At 39.7% G+C, this 13,810-nt stretch overlaps 2 protein-coding genes across 3 annotated transcripts; one reads left to right on the forward strand and one right to left on the reverse strand.

The window, feature by feature from the left end:
- Window positions 1–1,080: 1,080 nt before the first annotated feature.
- Window positions 1,081–5,540, forward strand: LOC310730290 (actin-related protein 2/3 complex subunit 5-A-like). The gene is made up of 4 exons (XM_083549169.1): window positions 1,081–1,345; window positions 2,112–2,182; window positions 2,913–3,089; window positions 3,620–5,540. The coding sequence occupies exons 1-4, from the start codon at window positions 1,201–1,203 to the stop codon at window positions 3,680–3,682; spliced, it is 456 nt and encodes a 151-aa protein (XP_083405295.1). The 5' UTR covers window positions 1,081–1,200; the 3' UTR covers window positions 3,683–5,540.
- A 1,737-nt stretch (window positions 5,541–7,277) lies between these two features.
- On the reverse strand, window positions 7,278–13,127 carry rnf2 (ring finger protein 2). Of its 2 annotated transcripts, none has more exons than XM_083547682.1 (7): window positions 13,029–13,127; window positions 12,006–12,125; window positions 11,182–11,342; window positions 10,455–10,670; window positions 8,952–9,224; window positions 8,412–8,583; window positions 7,278–8,298 (listed from the first exon to the last, which is right to left on the reverse strand). In XM_083547682.1, the coding sequence occupies exons 2-7, from the start codon at window positions 12,090–12,092 to the stop codon at window positions 8,197–8,199; spliced, it is 1,011 nt and encodes a 336-aa protein (XP_083403808.1). In that variant the 5' UTR covers window positions 12,093–12,125; window positions 13,029–13,127; the 3' UTR covers window positions 7,278–8,196. The 2 variants fall into 2 exon arrangements, with proteins under 2 accessions (XP_083403808.1, XP_083403807.1); XM_083547681.1 differs by having other exon boundaries at window positions 12,849–13,035.
- Window positions 13,128–13,810: the final 683 nt, after the last annotated feature.

Raw genomic sequence — 13,810 nt, forward strand, 5'->3', positions numbered from 1 at the left:
TTCAGCAATTTTTGTTTTGTAGTCGTCTTTACTAGGGCTACACTGTGGTCTTAATTTATACGTGCATAGAAAAACATTTGGCAGAAACAAGTGCAGGAAAATGGAATAAGCCAAAAGTGAACTAAAATCACCAGGGCCATTGTGATATCAATACAAATGACCAAAATAAAAAACCATAACATAAACCATGTACATTTTTTACCACCGTTCCTGTCAGTTGATTTTGTTTGAGCAGAGTTGTTGAACTAGCTTGTGTTTTAAAGACTCAGCTGGTGAATGCAGAAATCATTTTAAAAGCAACATGAATAGATGGGTTCTGCTGATGCGCTACGCGATTGATAGTTTGGTAAGGGTTGCGGGTCACTGAAACTACAAGGCCAACATTAGTTCTACATCTCAACTATATCCAGTATGGCATAGTGAGCTTCCTGTGGGTGAACTATTCTTTCTTCACATTGTGATTTTATCATGTGAAACACAATATCTTACATTACAATATATACATGACTAAGACGTAGTAATGTTTAAGCATTCTGAGCAGATGTGTGGTATCCGGGGCTAGTCAGTGTGAACAAGGCCTGAAATGAATTCTCTTGTGGGTATTAGGTAAGACTGGAAGTCGAATGCCAGGAAAAAAAAAACTTGTTTTGATTCCTCAGTCTGACTAAGGTTTGGACAGTGTTGCACAGTGCACAGACGACAAGTTTGTGCTACAAACATCCACTAGTTTACTTTATGAAAAATAAAACCGATTAAAATAAAAGTTTGTGGCTACATTTAACATTATAACCGTGTGCCCCATAAATGCTTGAAATGTACATATATTACAAGAATAGATGCAGCAACCATTTTTAATGGATATTATCATTATCATATAAATTTTAATGGATATTATAAGTCATAACTGCATTCTGGTGTCTAATTAAATCAATATCTGTTGAATCGACTTTTTTTATAAACTTGATTGTTTTTTGCTTGATTACTGCTGTAATAGGATTTTCTCATAGAAAGCTAAACATTGCCATCTAGTGGTCAAGTTTGTATATTATAATAAAACAGAAACTAAAAGTCGTGCACCGCTTGAGGGCGCTCTATGCGGAAGTGACTGCGGAAGAACCGCTTACTTCCTGAAAAGTACCGGGGCTCGGGCTAGCGCTTTCTTTTTGTACATAATATAGCAGCTTTGCACGGCATTTAAACATGTCGAAGAACACGGTGTCGGACCGCTTTAGGAAGGTGGACGTAGACGAATATGATGAGAACAAGTTTGTGGACGAAGAGGAGAAAGGTGGAGACAATCAGCTGGGTCCGGATGAGGCCGAGGTCGATTCCCTCATTAGACAATATCCTCTTTTATTCAATATTCTCACTCGGATTTCGGTTATTTTGGGGCTGTGATTGTTGTAGGTAGTGTTTTATGCCTCGTGGGTTATAAAGCAGTGTGTAAAAAGTTTTCATATTTGCTCGGAGAGGAAATGTAATGGGTGTGGTTTGCCCTCATTCATTCGTTACAGCGGCTGAATCTTAAACGGCACCTGACTTACTACATTGGTGCCCTTTCGAGATGACGTCACAGCAGCGTTCTACAGGCTGGCTAGTGCACTACGTAGGTTACAGCGACTCGATTTGGGACGCGACCTCGCTTGCAGCAGGTTTAATAAGCATGGAAAGATGGAAAATCATGCATTATGTTTAGAAACGTTATTATTTATATACAATATGTTTAATACATTAAATTTTTTGGCCTCGCTTTAAATGTTTATATAAAATGTATATTAAAGATATTGTTCTTGAAATCTGGAAGGTGAGAAATGAACAATATAAAACTATAATTGGGGTCTATTTAGTCATATGGTAAATGATTCGTTTGTCATTTATACATCATCATGAACCCCTGGAGCGCATCGAAATAAGGGCCTTACTCAAGGGCCCGAGAGTGGCAGCGTGGCGATATCGGGGTTTGAACCCCCAACCACTTCCCCCTATATATATAGACAGATCATAAGCTAACATTCTTTGTCATATTTGTGCAGATATTCCTCAATATAGAATGTGAAATTGTTATGGTTATGATGTGGTTTGAGAAGTTTCCTCCTTAACACAAAGCACAGGGAACATGATGGGTGCTCTACAGGCCGCACTGAAGAACCCACCAATCAACACCAAGAACCAGAACGTAAAGGTGAGCGCCATCGCTTTATACACACACAACTATTGGCACATGTCCTCATCCAGTCCGACTTCCAATTATCTCATTTATACACTGAGCAGTTGAGGGTTACTGCCCTCGCTCAAGACCCCAGCAGCTTTATAATGCTGGGATTTGAACTCGACTGAGCAACAACTCCCTTCACTTCACAACAGACCACGGTGTAATTAAACACACCGGAAATCATTCACACACACACACACAGTTTTTTGAATTGTCACAAGTGCCTTGGTGTAAAGAAATAGCTCTTAAATATGTTAAAAAAAATTTTTACTAAAAACTAAATATTGCAAAAATGGTAACCTGTAGAAGTTTCCAGCAGGTACTGACTGGAGGTATTTTATTTCAGTGGCAAAACAAACAAAAGCCTTATAAATCATGTAGCCTACCTGAAAGTGCTGGCGTGAAGACAGCGTTCTCCAGCCACAATAGAAACGTAAACTCAAGCTAGTTAAATGAAACCACCTTGTAATTTTCTTCTCAAGAAAGTGATTACAAATTAATTATTTTGCCCTCAGTGGTGTATGTGAAATGAACACACATTGTACGACTATGGATTTGTCCATAGGGTGTCTGGAGTTAATAATATACCAACTTATAAATGTTTATATGCACTTGAGTACTTAACCTTCTGGTTAGATGTACTGTAGATATACTTCTTGATTTTCTTAATGTGTGTGTGTGTGTGTGTGTGTGTGTGTAGGACCGGGCTGAGGGTCTGGTACTGAAAGTCCTTACTGCCTTTAAGACTAGCGATATCGAGAAAGCGGTGCAATCCCTGGATAAGACTAAAGTGGATCTGCTTATGAAGTACATCTACAAAGGGTTTGAAAAACCATCAGAGAACAGCAGTGCAGTGCTGCTCCAGTGGCATGAGAAGGTATGCCGTGTGTGTGTGTGTGTGTGTGTGTGTGTGTACATGCTTGTTTACAGTGTGGGAGAAGCGTTTGTTCACTGGTTAAATTACAACTAAGCATTTTTCTAGTTGCAGTGGAATGCAAAAGTTTGTGCCCCCATGGGTTCTTAAGGGAAAAAACCAATACTGTTGCAGAAGATTCTATTTATTAAATATGTGGTCTAAAATTTTCTTTATGATTATACCCTAATTAAGTGAATAAAAACACAGCAGTGTGGATGAGGGTTGTCTTAAGAAGCCAAATCGAATTAAAACCTTGGTTAAAATAGAAACAGATCCGTCCTGTGAGACTACAAGCACATCTAAACTGTCTTTGTATGAAGTGGCTTTAACTCGCTTTTGCACATTTCAGTACAAAGTACAAAGAATTACTCGACTGATAATTGTATCTTAAGTGGTATTAATTTAAACCCTGAAAAAGTATTTAGTGATTACTCTTAAGCCGTAGATGATCCTTAAAGTTCTGTTCTTTTTGTTTCTGTGTGTTTGCTTAGGCACTTTCCGTAGGTGGTGTGGGCTCTATTGTGCGAGTGCTCACAGCTAGAAAAACCGTGTAACACCTTCCATCAGGACGCCTTGGCAGCAATGGCACAGGGATTGGCTGGCACAACCTCAGTGCCAGGCTTATCATTACACTGTGGAGGATGTCAGCCTCTCTCTCTCTTTCTCTCTCTCTCTCTCTCTCCTCTTCTCTTCTCTTGATATTTCTGTTGTTTTTTTTTATTTTTTTATTGTCATTATATTCTTCCCGTTCTGGGTTTCATCCCGAGACAGCAAAGTATAGCAGCTCAGATCTGTGTATCACCTAAACAGCATTGTTCCTGTTAAGTGGATTTGCAGATCTGATGTCTGTTCTTCACATGTTTACAAAAGCAGATGTTTTCCTCTAACTCCATCTGCTCCACCTCTTACATCCCAACGAACTGCTCCAATAGTTTCCATTGAATTCATTCAGTCATTCCCGTGTATGGTTATATATATACTGGGGCGTGTAAATGTTATAGGTATGACTGTACACTGTCGTCATGTATGTTTTGTCCTGTTAGATGAACCATTATACAGTCTCTCACCCTACAAACAGCTACCTAATGCTGATCAGCTCACACAAGGGCACGGACAGCGAACACGTGTGCTTACGAAATCTGCAGGGCCTGAATCTGGTGCTTTGGCGCTAATACGTGTCAGTTAAATGACTTTAAAAGTAATTCATCACGGTACGACATCCCACACCGGCCTCAATGCTTAGCATACTTTCCTGGTTATAAGTCCCACTGGAGTATACGAAGCTTCTGCTTTTTCTGTGACTGTGTCTTTACAACAGGTTTTCTGAATAGATCTTTTTCTCATATGTGTGTGTAGTTATGCTGAAGCAGCTACCTGACTTGCAGAAAACTTTGCCTGTATCTTACAAACACCTGTAAGACAAATGGTTTTGCCACAATAAAGAATATAATGTTTGGTTATAATTCCCGGTAGGACGGCATATCGTTATATAAAAGTAAGTACAGCGAGGTATGACGTGCCGATAGACATCACTATAAATATCCAGGTGTGTAACTGTCTTGGTGTGAATTTTTCTAAACTACTAGATCAAAGAGCGGGAAATGCGTAACAGTTTGACTATCTAAATAACTGGAAAGTCACATAGCCATATATATGAGTTGGACGGCTGTAACGCAGAGGAGGCCACATCACCCTGTTGCCTAGCAGCATTTCTCTCTCTTGAATGTTGAGCGTAGTAATTATCCAACTTTCCATTTTAAAAGCGCTCTTTAAAAGACCGCAATGCTTTACGGTTTTTTTGCAATACCGTTCCAATCGCGAGTTCTAGCTAAACATTTTGGCTTTATTTTATTACTGACAGCTTGTTCCTCAAGGATGCTGGTTTAGGATCAGCTCTTTATGAAGGTTTCATTCTTTTGATCAGGACAGGACAAGCCAAAGACTGATCCAGCATCAGCATTGCAGACTTCTGATCAAATAAAATGCATTGAGCATTGTACTGAAACATGTTTATGTATATGATCACATGTAGGCATTATTTTGGGTCTAGTCTTTACTCTGTAATCTGCGGTTTAGTTTAGAAGATATAGGAGCTGACTTCTGAACACAACTATACAGAGAGGGTTTGTGTCTGTGTGGATATTCCCTCGAGTACTGCATTGTATTGGTGGAATCAAACATTTCCACCTGAAGTGTGTATTTAGGGAATGTTCTTAGTGTAGCCTTTATGTACTCCAGCAAAGAAGCCATATGTTATGAGCAGACTGACATGGCTGAGAGGTTCTAGTTGTGCATATCACACATTTGATCAAGTGCGAATATAACGTACCAGTTTACCGACTGCCTTATGAATTATTCCTTTTATAATATGTTGTCTATTTGGAAGCAATAAAAAATTGTATCGATTGAAAACTGGTCTCATTTTCTGGAGAGATTATTTTATTAAACATGAATTAAAAACCAGGTAGAATAAAAAAAACTATGTCTAAATCAGTGTGTATACCTGCTTATATCCAGGTTGGACCCCTGGTGCCACCATTCAGCCAATAATTTAAGGACCATAGCATTATCTTGCATTTTTGTTGTACTGATTAAGCTGATTTACACTACATTTGCACTGCATGTTCAATTCTATCGTCATATTTTAACTTACTCCAGCTTTGTGTACTTTTTTTTATATATTTAAACATTATCATCTTATTTCTTTTCAGTATGAAGGTATACAGTAACTTTTGATTTCTCACTTTGAGTTTCAAAACTGTGGTCCACTTTGCTGCAGGGGGAATTACAGTGTTCATGTGTATATTTAGATGAAAACACTCTAAATTTAGCCACTATTTATTGTTGTTTAGATTAAAATAAAACGTCAGCCGTGCTCGTAAATCATGCCGGAACTGGACCTCAGCACAGCAGGCAGCCGTGAGAAGAAAAGGCAGCTCCGGAGAGGCTGCTGAGCTCTGACCCATGACTCTGTCCTCTAGCAAATCCTTCACAAATTCAAGTACTTTAAACAGTAGAGAGCCCCAGACTCACTGTTATATTATGGACACTAAATATAATCTCAGTATTAAAGATCAGATCAGCCACTTCATGATAATGACGTCCCAGTATGTTTACGCAAAGCACAATGTGCACTAATTGGTCATGTGTTAAAGTACAGGATCAGAAATATCCTAACCAAGTCTGTTGATACTATACAGAGCAGTTATGGCTCTAAAGGAATAACTTGTAAATGCAGTTAGTCCACACACAAATACACAAGTTCTAGCTTAGGCATTAGGCAGCGGCCTGCCAGGGGTGGATCCAGCACACTGTGTTCCTAATAAGCACTCATTTCTGCTGGTCCAGCTCCATCCATGCTCCTCAGCTCCATCCCTGCTGTGTATGTACTGACCACACACAGCAAGAGGGCTCACCAACATGCTCAGGGAAAGCAGCAGTGGATAAAAGCAATCAAAAGCCTGTTTAATTTTTCGTTTCTGTTTATAATATTATTATTTCTTGTCCCACCTCACATACCATTGAGTGTCCTTAAGCCTGTTTTTTGTTTTCTTTGAATTGGATTACCTTTATTAGTTTCATCTGGAAACGTTGGCATTGTGCAGTTGGCATCTCTTTCTTCATCAGTACAACTCTCACAATTGCTATTTTCTAAATCTTACTGTTTGGAAATAGTATTACTGTGTCAAGCTCAAACTCTTTGAGACACAAAGCTAAACCTGGGTGGGTTATATTAGGCAGCAAGTAAACTTGATGTGTCCGGAAAAACGGGCAAGCGTAAAGGATTTGAGCGAGTTTGAGGGCCAAAATTGTGATGGCTAGACGACTGGGTCAGAGCATCTCCTAAACTTCAGCTCTTGTGGGGTGTTTCCTGATATGCAGTAGTCAGCAGTATCTATCAAAAGTCACTGATGCACGTAGGGAGTGAAGGCTGGTCCGTGTGGTCCGATCCAACAGACGAGCTCCTGTAGCTCAAACTCAATACTAGGCAGGTGGTCATAAAGTTATGCATGATCAGTGTATAAGCAGTAAGTAACGAAACAATTAAAGAGTTCAATAATAGAATGAGTTATTAATGACAAGTAATAAAATGAATATTCTGTGAAGGAGATTTCCAAATCTACATTACAAAAGCTCTCAGTGCGCCACTTGCATACTGTCTTTTATTTTCCAAACAAATGTGGTATACATCTTTCCCCCAAAACATCAACATAAACGCATACTTATGCAAATGGTGTCCACCTAAAAATAGTTCATGCTCTAAAAATTTGGTCATGAATGGTGTTTTCTTTTATGAAATACGCCTATATCAAAACTCGGCTCCGTCTCGGTGTACAACTGACAGCTCACGAAGTGTCACGGGTCGATGGTTTCCAAGATGCCTTACTGATGGCATATGTACAAGGTCGAAGGTCAATACAGCCAGCTGAAAATATACAGTAGTATTATGTTGATGTGGTGTGATGTGGGCATGGATGGTGCAGACCAGATGAAGTCTTCATATTAACCTCAACACAGTGGCAAAAAAGGCAAGTCAGCTTTCGTAAATGCTTATATAAGAGGAGCGGTCGGTCATTAAAATGCACTTAGGATCTCTAACAGCTTGGGAGATCTCACTGGTTTCGATTAGGTGAGAAGATATTGCCATTGGCTGCCGTTGACAGTGAACGTCATGGATGGTTATTTATTCCCAAAAGCTGAACAATCACGATGAATGAAAACACACGTTTACATGGTGGTGGTGGTGTATTATTAGATATGAACCTTAGAAGGCGACGTCAGACTTCTGTCCATAACAGACTGCTGCTCAATATGGGACACTAAACTGAACTTAATGGAAAGAGGGGGAAAAATGTATCAAATACCAGTATGTCTCCCAGAAGTCTCCCCTCCCCCTGAATCTATAATCCCTTGGGCCAGTTTTCCTACAAAAAAGACAATTAAAAAAAGCAGCCACAGTTGTTAAGGAGCAAGGGCTCCATGACTAGAGAAAGATAGAGAGAGAAAGGAGGAGAGAGAGCAAAAGAACATCCACCAGTCCATCCCAGAGCCTTAAATCTTGCTGGATTTATTTGTGCTCCTTCGTCGGGGCAAAGTACAGCTCCATGGGTTTGTTGACCTTCCAGTATTTCTCGCTCACCAGCTCAAGGGAGAAGGAGCCATTGAGGACCTGAGACAGAGAGACACATGACAGGCTTACAGTGGATCAGCTGACTGAACCTTAAAATATCCTGCAACCCTCGAGTAAGAAAAAGACCCTGAACATGATGTGAAATCACTCACTGTGAACTGGTTGTTGGCTGTGGGAATGTAGATGGTGTACTGCTTCTCACTGGCAGCCTCCACATTGATGGGACTGGCCTCTCCGTTCTTGCGCAGTTCCTCCAGTGCGAGTCTCACAGCCAGGTATTTTGAGAGGTGGTCGACTGTCGCGTTGCCCGAGGTCTTAATGTACCTAATTGCAAGGGGGAAAATAAAGTCGATAAACCTACACAACATGAGCAAATGAATGTGGACACTTTCATCTCATTTTAGATGTGTGTGTGTGTGTGTGTGTGTGTGTGTGTGTGTGTATGTGTGTGTATGTGTGTGTATGTGTGTGTGTGTGTGTGTGTGTGTGTGTGTGTAAATAGGTGAGATTCAAAATACAAGCTAAGACACATCTCCTTTTTTTTATCAGATTTCTCAAAACAAGGCGTTCTTTTTTCATCTTGCTACTCACGGGGTCGAAATGACTCGACCGTGACCTCTGTATGACGGTCAAAATAATTCACCAGAATCATTATAGAGACTATGTTAGTGTACAAACTTTTTTTTAGTTACCTGGTTTGGGCAGCGTCCTCCTTCTCCATGAGAGTAGGATGAGGCCTGAAGACGAGCTCGATCTCGCTGGCTCCATCCAGAGCTGTGTCCCCACCTCCGTTCTCTGTAGTGTTGTCCATGTCAAGGCCCGAGTCGTCTGAGGTCTTGGTGCGTTTGATGCTTGGTCCTGCCTCCTGGTTACTGTGAACAGAGGCATTACTGCAGTGCGAGCTGTCGCCATTGTCTTCTGCCCCGCTGCCGTTCTCAATCTGGTGTTTCTTCCCTCGCTGCAGTCTGGATGAATAAGGGCAGATCCATAAAAAAACATTAAAAAAAAAAGAAAAGAAAATGTCACAGAAGCACAAATACTTTTACCTTCAAAAACTAATAAAAAATATCAATTATTATTTCCTGGAAATGCATTTTAATTTTGCATTCACCCAATTCCCTTCACAATTGTTAAGATGTAAATAAATGAAATATGAAAGATTATTGATATGTACAAACATTTTAAATCTAAATTGCATGCGTATACACACCAACAGGCCTAACATTATGAGCGGTGAAGGAAATAACACCGATTATCTCTTCATCATGGCACCTGTTAGTGGGTGGGATACATTAGGCAGCAATTGAACATTTTGTTCTCAAAGTTGGCGTTTTAGAAGCGGGAAAAATCTGCAGTGGTCAGTATCTATTAAAAGTGGTCCAAGGAAAAAACAGTGGTGAACCAGTGACAGGGTCAAGGCTCATTGTTAATGCTGAAAGGCCAGGACTGGCAGCAAAAGATGGACTAACACAATATTAGACAGGTGGTCAATGTTATGCCTAATCGGTGTATATGGCACATGTGTAATAGTGTAGACTTTTTCTTTGAATGCAGACGAGATCCCAGAACTTGCAAACACTTCCTCTCATCACTAGGATACTAGGGCATTGGGTGTGAGATATGAACTCGTGCAGCCTTAATCTGAGTGAAATTGATGCCTTTGGGTCATTTTCTATTTCTTTACACAGTTTAACATTGCACAGCTTTGAAGGTGAGAAAGGGAAATTGCAAATTTCCATATTCGGAAAAATTGTAGAAGGTGATTTTTAAATAAATAGGCCCATAGAGAAATCATGAAAAAGAGAATTCTCCAAGTATGGATTAGCTGGCAATAAATAAATAAACATTTATATAAACTGTATATACATATATATATTTTTTTTTTACCCCTGATGTATCAGCAATCCACGTCTGTCACTAAATCTGCAATCAAACGACACTAGGAATTTTGTGAATGTAGAGCAAGGCCCTCTGTTTGACCACAATTAACCGTGAAAACTCGACATGGTTATGCCTTCCAAATAAACTGCACCATGGTAAAATCCCCCACCAGAACTGAACTCAAACATAGACATGTCAAAAGGATAGAAAATCCCAAGTCTATACAGTTTAACCAAAACTTCAAATAGTGTTTGATGTTTCAAACATGTTCTATATTTCTAATAGACATTTATAATAATTCGGTTTGTAGCGACCTGTTCAGAGCCTGGATCTTAAGGCCCTCCTCGATGCTATGGCTCAGAGCCTGCTGGTTGTTGTGTTTGCTGATGCGAGCCAGCACTCGCTCCTGGTGTGCCTCGTACTCATCTCTGCTCGGGTAGATCTTACTGATCAGGGCATCGAAGTTCGGATCAGGACGGAGGGAGCGCTTTGATACCAGCTTCTTTCTGCATGTCGGACACTCTTTATTCCTGCGTGAATGAGGATGCCAGGTTACTCATAACAAGACTTACGCTGAATGACGCATAACTGTCTACTGTTACGTGAAATTCATTCTGCTAAAGAAATCATGCACAAGCAAAATTAGGTCTATTTAAGAACTACTGCGTTTTATTCCCCACCCACTTCTTTTATGTTTTATATCATGTGTGGTTTGACCTGATAATTTCTATGCTTTTTACAGTCACACACTAACTACTAGGTTATCTTTAACACCTTATCCACACACAAATACATGCTCAATAAGTGCTTATAAAAAAAATAGAAGTAGGTTCAAAACTATCCCACACGCTGTCGACTTTACTCTCCACAAACTGCTATCTATAGCTATTTTTACACCATGTTTGACCTGACCTATTAATAGGTGCTGGAATTTTTGGTCAGTACATTATTGAAAGCACAGGTTTCTATCAAGATGTTACATTGTCCAATCTACAGAAGAAAAAGAAGGGTGCTGTTTGTGTTTAACAGTGTGTTACTCACCCGGATCTGAGCGCTGTAATGATGCAGTCTGCGCAGAAGCGGTGCAGGCACTCCTTGGTGGTCATAGTGTTCTTCAGCATGTCCAGGCAAATGGGACACATCAGCTCACTGTGTAGGCTACGAGGGGACACTGCGATCTCCAGACCATCTGTGATGGCCTCCTGATTGAAGAGGAACAGCAACCATTGAGATTAACCCCAGAAATCTTTGGTAATGACTGTTTAATGACTGCAGTAATACCTAGTGTCAGTGTACTTTCAAACATATTAATCATTAGCCTTTTCCAATTTAAGTTCCAGTTTGTGTTTATCTTCTTGCACAATGATATTAAAGTCAAGAACAGAGCCATAATCCAATATGATTACAGTTTTATTGGGTTTTTTGGAGGGTACATGTAAACATATTTATGATTGTATGTTTTGCAAAAAATAATTATTATTATATAAATATAATTATTTTAGTTTCCCATAGAAACTGAAGTCCTTTACTGTGTCAAATCCCAGGGTTTTTTATATGCAAACTATTTTTCTGGAATGTAAATCATGAAAGAAACAGAGGTACTACATAAACAAATAATATCATTTGTGGTATCTCTGTGAATAAGATGCAGATTTCTCATGTGAAGGTTACAAGTTCGAATCCCAGAACCACTTTTGATCCCTTGCTCACTTAACTGCTCAGTTTAATAACAACTCTAATAACATCTGCCAAATGCCACAAATGCCTTGTGCAATGACAAAAAAGTTGAATCTAATCTAATCGGATGTAAATGTACTTTGTCAATTGGGATAAATCATTTAAAGTTTTGGCACCCACACTCTTACCTGTGGAGTTCTCTGTAACTCATAGAGGCTGAGCTCCCAGGTCTTGCTGAGGGGTTGAACCCCGTTAGTCTGCACGGTCTGAGTCATCGTTCCGGGCTGATGCCGAGAAAAATCACCTCTCTGACAGGCGGAACAGAGGAAACACTCATTAACACAATGATTCACGTCTAGAATGGTGACATTCATACTCGTACGTCTGGATCGTGGTCAACCATAATAAGCAGATCCACATGTATAATTCTTCCAATCCTGAAATCCATAATAAAAGCCTTTTTCAAAACCTGTCAAATCCTTCCTCATAAATTTCAGATTAATGAGGAATCAGGTTGGTTTACAAGTTAGATCCAAGCTGCACCTATGATAATAGTAACATTACAACCAAAATTATATTTTTGCTAAACATTGGATCAATCAGCCCAGTGTTTCCCCCCAATCTGCCCCCTCAACCCTCCTGTAAAGCACATCTGGGTGGTTTCCTACACCCGTACACCCACCTTAATCTAATGTAATGCTCGAAAGGGATTACTCAGGTGGGTTAAAACAGAAAAATGACAGTCTGCTCAGTATTATTAGGGGAAGCACACAGAAAAGGCAGAGTCTTCAGCTAATACCAGTCAGAGGGGGAAGCTTCTCAACTCTTTGTGTTAGCAAATACGCAGAAAGGTCTTAAAAAAAAACACAACAAACCGGACACACATGTCCTATACGTGTGCATTTGACCGTGAACTAATTGTAAAAGTCCACAGACGTTGTAGACGTCGGTGAAAATGTGGATGTGTTGCCGCTTTGTATTGCGCTGTCAAGAAAAAAATCGCAGTTACGGAACGACGACGGCGAACCAACCTTGCTAATGCAGCTAAGCATTGTAGCTTTAATTAGCATCATATACATGACCGTGCGGGAGAAATGAGCTCCGTAACAGTCGGGAAAATGGTCTAATACACTGACTGTTTATCATAAAGTCTTTCTGGGAACCAAAAAGCGCGTAAATGTGGCTTAAACCGAGCTTGTTTACACACTTACCCTTTTCTGTGTTGTGGATACTGCTCCCCTTCGCCAGCGCGTTCTGAAAATCTCAATATGGCGGATTTCATGACGGTCCCGCAAAGGATTGTGGGAAATGTAGGAATGAGGGTTTAGGGTTTTGACAGACTTTCTGTTTTTTTTTTTTTTTTTTTTTTATTTATTGGTATTTTGATTATTTTCGACATTGTACATTAATACCGAAGACATCCAAACTATGAATGAATACGTATGATATTGTGTATAAAAAAAAAACAAGATGTTTTATATGTTGGATTGTCTAAAGTAGCCACATTTAGCTTTGATGCTAGCTATGAAAACATTTCTCCTTCAGATTCACGAGGTAGTCACAAGGAATGGATTTTAATATACAGATGAGCCTTGTCAAAAGTTAATTTGTGACATTTCCTGCCTTGTTAACATGCTTTAGACCACCAGCTGTCTTTTGCAGAGTAAATGTGCCAGTACAACTAGTGTACAAATCCACATAATGGAAAAAAAAAAACCCTTTGTAAATTAACAAGAAAGTACGATCCATCATCACTTTAAGAAATGAAGATCGGTCAATCCGAAAAAACATCAAACACTATGATGAAACAGGCTCTCATAAAAACTATCCCAGAAAAGGAAGATCAAGAGCTACCTCTGCTGCAGAGGATAATTTTATTCGAAGTTTATTAGAATAACCAGCCTTAGAGTTCAAGTAACCCACATATTTCATTAGTCAGGCCCTCAAGGTCGAATTGGAGAAGAACAACAAAAAGCAGAACATGCTTGCTTGA

This window comes from Silurus aristotelis (genome assembly GCF_946808225.1).
Source record: "Silurus aristotelis genome assembly, chromosome: 8".
Taxonomy (NCBI): Eukaryota; Metazoa; Chordata; class Actinopteri; order Siluriformes; family Siluridae; genus Silurus; species Silurus aristotelis.